The 7,368-nt window shown below is 33.5% G+C and overlaps 1 protein-coding gene and 1 long non-coding RNA gene across 3 annotated transcripts in view; both read right to left on the bottom strand.

Moving 5' to 3' along the window:
* Positions 1-7,368, bottom strand: part of LOC111451090 — a 24,076-nt gene that overhangs the window by 7,013 nt on the left and 9,695 nt on the right. The gene's annotated exons all lie outside the window — the stretch shown is intronic.
* Positions 1,961-6,169, bottom strand: LOC111451085. 2 transcript variants are annotated; one of them, XM_023091350.1, is made up of 10 exons: positions 5,974-6,169; positions 5,671-5,794; positions 5,497-5,591; positions 4,243-4,448; positions 3,912-4,100; positions 3,584-3,790; positions 2,685-2,838; positions 2,550-2,604; positions 2,382-2,450; positions 1,961-2,299 (listed from the first exon to the last, which is right to left on the bottom strand). In XM_023091350.1, exons 1-10 carry the CDS (start codon positions 6,049-6,051, stop codon positions 2,223-2,225), a joined length of 1,254 nt encoding a protein of 417 aa, XP_022947118.1. In that variant the 5' UTR covers positions 6,052-6,169; the 3' UTR covers positions 1,961-2,222. The 2 variants fall into 2 exon arrangements, with proteins under 2 accessions (XP_022947118.1, XP_022947119.1); XM_023091351.1 differs by having other exon boundaries at positions 2,382-2,447; positions 5,974-6,168.

Below are 7,368 nucleotides of genomic sequence, written 5' to 3'. Positions count from 1 at the left end.
TTTTTTTTTTTTTTTTTTTTTGTCTATCTGTTCTTGAGATAATGAGATTAAATCATCGATTTTTTGGAACGATATCGAGTGATTTAGTATTATGAAAATATAAAATCATATAAAATATTAATTTTCTTTCCCACTAAAATTCAAAAAGTAAATAATTAAACAGTGAAACCACTAAAAATTGTTGAAGTAATTGACTTTTAATTTAAAACATGAATGTTATTTTTTTAATGGGTTTTGTGGTCATTATTTCAACTTTTTGGTACAATGACATCATTCTTTTTACGACTTAATTTTATCCGGTAATACTTTTCTCGGGATATTTCACACCTTTAAAAATTCTCGTTAATATTAGGTTAAATTATAATTTTTTTTAGATTAAATCCGACCCTAATTTTAAATCATTTTCAATAAATTTCTAAACTTTCAATGGTATCTAATAATTACGTCTTTAAATATTAAAAATATCAAAACTAAACTTTCATCTTTTTTCTAATACGTTTTTAATATATTCACCATTTTTTAAAACAAAAATAATGAATTTTACTAAATAAAATTTTGAATTTTTTAAATATGGGTAAAAAAGATCAACTATCTCTAAATTTTAAAAATTTTGAATTTAGTCATTAAATTTATAAATAAATAAAAAATACACAACTCCTGCAAATTCAATTACATATTATAATCATTGCACCTAATCTTGACAACTTCTATTTGATATTAAGAAAATGGCAAGCTCAGCGAACTCTCCAATGTGCCATGAGGGGTCGGAGAGTCGAGTAACCTTAGATCGTTTAAGACAGGATGAAACTATCTTTGATGGAGAGTGCAGATATATAGAAACTGTTTTGTGATTGAAGGAAGGTTTAAGGAAACGTTTATTCTCCTTCACTCCCGAACCTCCTCCTTTCTTTGGGGACTTCTTGAACGAGGGTTTGAACTATCTTTTTTCTTTCACGAGGGAAATAGGTTAAAGGTTCTTTCTCCTTCACCCAATTGAACTCTAAAGTGGTTTTGCTCTTCTCCCTATCGAACGAGTGGTTTCGTTCCGTCTCTTTCCTTTCGATTTTGATTATGTGATTTCATTAAGGAAGGAATTATACTTGACAGTGTCTAATTATTGCTCAACAAAATAAGACAAACGAGTATACCATTCATTCTTTTGACCTTTTTTCCAATTTCGAATATTATATGAGCCGAGCAAGAACGGCTAGAATTTACTTCAGGAATAGAGGTTTTTTTATGCAGTTGTGGACGTTCTTACTTTTTTTCATCGAGATTGAGTTAGCAATCAGCATTAATGCAAAATTGAAAAGAATTCGTAATATTCCAAGTGAGATTTCCAAAATAAGAAGAACGAAGGGAAAAATGCCGAGCATTTTAATTTTTTATTAGAAATTAAATTAAATTAAATTAATTAGTTATTTTTTACAATTAAATAGAGAATAATAAAAAAAAATATTTGGTTCTTAGAGCTTTTTAAACTTTTATCTAAAATATGTTAAAAAATATATGTTGTCATTTCTCAATATTTATGCATCAAAGTATAAAATTTGTCAAAGTTGTGAAAAAAGGTTAAATAAAAGTGACCATCTCTTTACCAAAATGTTATTCTTGAGTTACGTGTGGTGAACTAGCTCGAGTATGATCATATTAATACTTATGATCCTTATTCGCTATCCACGTCTAGCGTAATATTTAAGTAGAGGTTATTTCAAGTAGATTCCTCACATAGTCCCACTATTTCGACATGTGGTGTTCAACGTAAGTTTAATGCCCTTAAACTTATTTGAAAACGACTTGTTTTTGTTGATATCTCTCAAATGCGTAAAACCGTTGCTGAAATGGATTCTGACTGTGTCGAACTATTTTACTTATAGCATCTGTGAAACTTGTTTAAAAATGACTAGTTTTTGTTAGTTTGAATAGATTGTTTTATAACATATCCTTTATTTATAAAGGATGTGAAATGAATTGGTATGACCGAGAAGAGATTGATCTAGATGGACGATGGTCTTTTAATAATCTAGCTACTCCTATGCATCACTTTCTTATTGAACCACATACTATTAGAGTATGAATTGATGTATCGAGAAAATCCAATGCCTATTTGTGAACTGTAACTACCGACCTCGAAAATGACACGTATAGAAAACGCTACCCAATTGCTTGCCACTAACAAACTGAATACTATAAACTACATGAAAGGAATGCGATGGTCACCTTCAAAAGGAAAAATCCTCAGGCAATTGTTGATATTTTTCACTGACAAAGCTTTTGTACCTTCTCTTAAGCTCACCACCTGAAAATATGAAATAGCATAACTTAGATGACGACGACGACGACGACGCCACAACGGACGAGGTAATGTATCGGTGAGCTACCTTCAGCTTGAAAGGGTGGGATGTTCATGGATAGAGCTGACTCCACTAGAGTGACAAGATCCTTTCCTGCTTCAAGAATGTTTTAAGTTTTTTCTGGTGAATTCAGAGTGATATCCAATGAAATTTTGAAGAGAAAGAAGAAGAGAAAATATATAGGTTTCTCCATACCACTTTCTATTCCTTTGGCATTGACTAGAAAGGATGGGATTTGCTGCTCTTTTAACTGCACCATAGTAATGAAGGCAGGTGAAATGGTTGGTAAAAAAGAGAATCAAGAAATTACTAATTGATTTCGATTTTTACCATGCACAGCAAAGCCTTGGCCAGTTCCAATGGGTCAATAGATGAAGGGCCTTTGTGGAACGCTGGCACAAATTTACCATTCTGATACCCAGCCAGAAAGTGATACGCAGCCTGACCAGGACAGAGCTTTGAAGCAGGAGGAATAGTTCTAGAGCTGCTAACACAAATGACTGCATCATTTTCATTTTGTATGCCTTAACTAACAAAACTAATACAAACTATGAATGTTCTGATTTGCAACACAGTCAATATCAAAAGGAATGAAATATAAGGAATGTTCCGTTCCTCTCTCCAATTGATGTGGGATCTCACAATCCACCCTTCTTGGGGACCCAGCGTCCTTGCTGGCACATCGTCTTTTGTCTAGCTATCATACCATTTGTAATGGCCCAACCCCACCGTTAGCAGATTTTGTCCTATTTGAGCTTTTCCTTTCGGGTTTCCCCCCAAGGTTTTAAAATGTATCCACTAGGAAGAGGTTTCCACACCCTTATAAGGAATGTTTCGTTCCCCACTCCAACCGATGTGGGATATCACATACTTGGTCTAAGTTGAGTGTCGATTCTACCACTCTAACGTTTTGACAGGTTTCTTCACTCTACGGGTTCGATGAACCTCTATCAGGGGTTAGATAGGCATATGTCCTAAACTTACATCTAACCATTGGCCTATTAGTTCGTGCTTTGGACTCCTAAGTGGGATCCTTGCCCTTTCAAGTTTGAGATCACCAGGTTTCTACATCCTCCTTTAAAATCCTTTTTGCCCTTACCTGTGGTGCTCTAGCATAGAAAGGGCGGTGGCAGTGTATCAAAAATGGCATGTCAATCATCATGAGCCAATAAATGAAAGATACTGTACACTATGGTGTCATGGTGCAACAAATTTCAAATGAAACTTACTCATCAGAAGTAACAAGAACAATAGCTGAAGGAGATTTGAAGAGACGTGGGCCATTGGTATTCGTATTCCCTATTCGGAAGAATGGCACGACACCTTCGGAGGAAAGAACGACACCAGCATCTTTAGATACCAGAAAAGCAGCACAGTTCTGAATAACGTCTTCAGGTGCAAACAACAAAACCACAGAATCACCAGAAACTAAAAGCCTGAAATTTACAATCTCTATGAGAAAGGGTATGGAACACAAGTAAAAATTGTACCAATAAGGCTCGAGAAGCTCGTCGTCAATTTGAGTGCAAAAAAAATCGCCCAAAAAGTATACCTTACCTTGCAGGAAGAGGAAGTCCTCCGCGTGCAAATATCACAGGTTCGGATAAAGCAACAAGTGTTTCTTTAGTTCCATTTGTATCTGAGAAAGCTTTTCCACATAATATCAGCATTGAACGCTCAATATCAGCAGCTATGAATCCATTATCTCCTCCAGCTCCAAGACCAATTGTATTTCCCACCCCTGGGCTACATGGTAAAAGTGAAACTCAACGGCTATAAATGAAGAACTCTTCATCCTTTGTATCATTCCTCTTCATTCATAAACATTAAAAAGAGATTTTTTGTTATTTAACTTCTTGTTACTTATCAAAAGGAAAGAAAAATGTACCTTATAGATTCGGCAGCATAAACTGTCAGAGGACAAGAATCGTGAGAAATCGCCCGGGTCGTAGTCTCCCATACAATATTTGAAAATGCTAATATCGTCGAAGGACCATCACTTATCATTCGAATTTTCACGTTACATTTTGATCTTGATCCAATTGCACCATCATGAACATAAATATTTGAGATGGAAGAAATGTGACTCGTTACCTAACACGACAAATAAAATCAAATTTGAATGAGAGTTGAATAAGCTGACAGATCAAAATGAGATTTCAGCTTTACTGGGCCTTATTGGAAATTTTTAGGTACCATCTTTATTGATGTTATGATTATTTATACAAGTTGTCTAATAACATTGCTACAACAATGATACCATCACTCAATCATGGAGAATCATCCTCCTAACACAAGGAAAATAACTAAAAATAGAAATGAAGGTGGACTCCTTGCAATACGGGAACTAAAAAAAACTGCATAAAGAACAATTCAACTAATGAATTCCATACGTGACTGCTTCTTTTTGCCACGAGTGTAACGTGTGTACACTTGTAGTGGCATTGTATCACATCGATTCTAAAATAGCAAAGCTTCTGACAAACAAAAGACCATGGTATACCAAAATCACTTCAACCTTCAAAGCAAGATTACTGGCCATAAAGCCCAAACTGAAACTAAAGCACCAATTTAACCATACTCTTAATTCTCTTAAGCTATGATCGAGATAGAAGCTTCGGCCTTCCTACCAAAACATGGAAACCCCATAGCAGGATAGAAGAACAAAGCTAACAGCCAACCCTCCAATGGCACTCTTCTTCAAAGAGGCACTCCTACTAAAAACACATATTCGAAGAACAACCAAGCAAAAAAAACCCCATTTAACACAAGATCACCAAAATTAGAGACAAAAGGAAATTCTGAAAGAAAATTCAAAGAGGCATTCCTAATTGTGTTGCTATTTGTAACCATACTAATCCAATCATCTCATCAACACTATGGTTCTTAAGATGTCTATTATTGTAACGACCCAAGCTCACCAGTAGCAGATATTGTCCTCTTTGGACTTCCTCTTTCGGGCTTCCCCTCAAGGTTTTTAAAACGCGCCTGCTAGGGAGAGGTTTCCACACCCTTATAAAGGGTGTTTCGTTCGCTTCCCCAACCGATGTGGGATATCATTATTATCGTCATATCTCACCTAAAAAAAACAGCCAGCTGATAAGAAAGAGACACAAAGATTGGTAAAAGCTAAAGGGCATGCCTGCTTTAAAAGTTTAGTGAATTGTGGCTTGGATATTTCTGAAGACCCTCGAAGTGCATGGCCCCTAACATGAATGGGAAGTCCTGATAAGGATTCTAAAAGAGAAAGAAACGATATAAGAAACAGAAATGCAATAAAATGAAAGTACCAAGAACAGAACACTTAAGAAGCTACCTGCAAGAGTTGCACCCTTCTGGAGTAGTTCGGTGGGCTTCAAATTTAGAAAAGCCTGGTCCTGAACCAACACCCCTTTCGCAGCTAGAGCAGAATTAAGACCATAGGAGCTCCAGGACCGACTCTGCACAAAGAAAACGAACGAGCATTAAGAGATTTCTTCGAAGAAATTTAGTTTTAGCCAATTGGAAGTGTTCCCAACCAATGCAAGTGATCAACAATCAAATACAGAGATTAACAAACGATTTCTATTAACAAGATATGAGTGCAGAATTCAGATGAGAGCGAGAGAGAGAAACTTACATGTCGTGAAAGCCGGAAAAATGGCTTTGAAGAATTGGGGCTGGAAACTGCAGAGCGAGCTAGAGAGATTGCAATCATCCGCTCAAGAACAGGGGTTTCTCGCTGTTCTGATAATCAGTCGCTCCGCTCAATTTTGAAGCTCCTGACTATGATTTTGTGAAAGAAATGAAACCTTCCCAGAAAAATCGTAGAGCGCCGAATTCAAGTTTTTTTTTTTTTAGGTTAAATTTTTATATTTTTATATATACTAAATCAATAAAATTATCTCTCAAAACATTTTTAAATTTTAAAAATTCTAATTATATTAAATTTTTATTAAGAAAACAAACAAAATTTAAAATATTAAATATAAAAAGAGAAAATATAGTTAATTTGTGGAGTTTTAGTTAATATTTTGTATAATATATTTTAAATATAAAACAAAATATATATTTATTGTAATTATCTATTAAATATTAAAACTATTAAGGTACATTAAATAAAAAAAAAATAATTAAAATTTTAAGGAGATTCAAATCAGTTATATATATATATTCAAATATATTATTCAAAATTCTCCTAAAACCCTTCCATCGAGCCAAAAATCATCTCATCACATTCCATCTTCTTATAAGTCTCGGTTCTGTTTTTTTGAGTCAAAATCGAAAAGATCTTGTAAAGAAAATTTTAGATCTTATGGAGGAAGTTTCATTTACATAGAAAAAAAAATCGTTAAAATCTACTTTCATTTTAATTTTAATTTTCTCAACGGTTCAATTTCATAGTTGACTCAAACACAAGAAGACGGTTCAATTTCATAGTGGATAATCAATCATGTATAATTTTGAAATTTAATTAATTTTTTCCACTGGGATCTTATGCATGTTGTAACAATCGATTATATTCACCCTAAACTTTAGTTAACTTAAATGACTCACAATCACATGAACACGGTCGACTAAATTTATAATTTAATTTTTAAAAAAATTACCTAAAAAGGATTAAAGTCAAATAATGGAAAGAAAATAAATTAATGTGATAAGTAAGTAGCATCTAAAACTTTCCAGTAATGTATTGGATAACATTATTACCTTTTAGATAAAATAAATAAATTAAAAAATAAAAAAAATTCATATATTATTTATTGAAAAAAGCAATGTCGGAGACGGAAGGATAAGGGCTTTTGGGACCGGCGGCGCGCCAATGAGCGTTTAAAAAGCGATGCCTTGAGATTGAAGCCTCACTTTTTCTTTTCTCGTTGTCAATATTCTTTTTTATGTTATTTAAATATTTTTTTGGCGCCCAGTGAATTTTAAATTGATTATGATAAATTTTTAGAAATTTTGAGTTTTTATTTTCTCTTAAAAGTTTTTTTTTTTTTTTTTTTTTTTTTTTTTTTTTTTTTTTTTTTTTTTT

Source organism: Cucurbita moschata, unplaced genomic scaffold (assembly GCF_002738365.1).
Source record: "Cucurbita moschata cultivar Rifu unplaced genomic scaffold, Cmos_1.0 Cmo_Scf00013, whole genome shotgun sequence".
NCBI classification, from domain to species: domain Eukaryota; kingdom Viridiplantae; phylum Streptophyta; class Magnoliopsida; order Cucurbitales; family Cucurbitaceae; genus Cucurbita; species Cucurbita moschata.
Note: the sequence above shows the minus strand (reverse complement) of the source record. Positions and strands in the feature narration are given on the sequence as shown.

What these genes read in the sequence shown, in the direction of transcription:
- LOC111451085 (XM_023091350.1), bottom strand. Translation starts at nt 6,051, where the DNA reads ATGATTGCAATCTCTCTAGCTCGCTCTGCAGTTTCCAGCCCCAATTCT. An exon ending in GGACTTCCTCTTCCTGCAAG is followed by an intron (nt 3,791 to 3,911) that starts GTAAGGTATACT and finishes TGTAAATTTCAG; the next exon opens with GCTTTTAGTTTCTGGTGATT. An exon ending in TGCCAAAGGAATAGAAAGTG is followed by an intron (nt 2,451 to 2,549) that starts GTATGGAGAAAC and finishes ACATTCTTGAAG; the next exon opens with CAGGAAAGGATCTTGTCACT.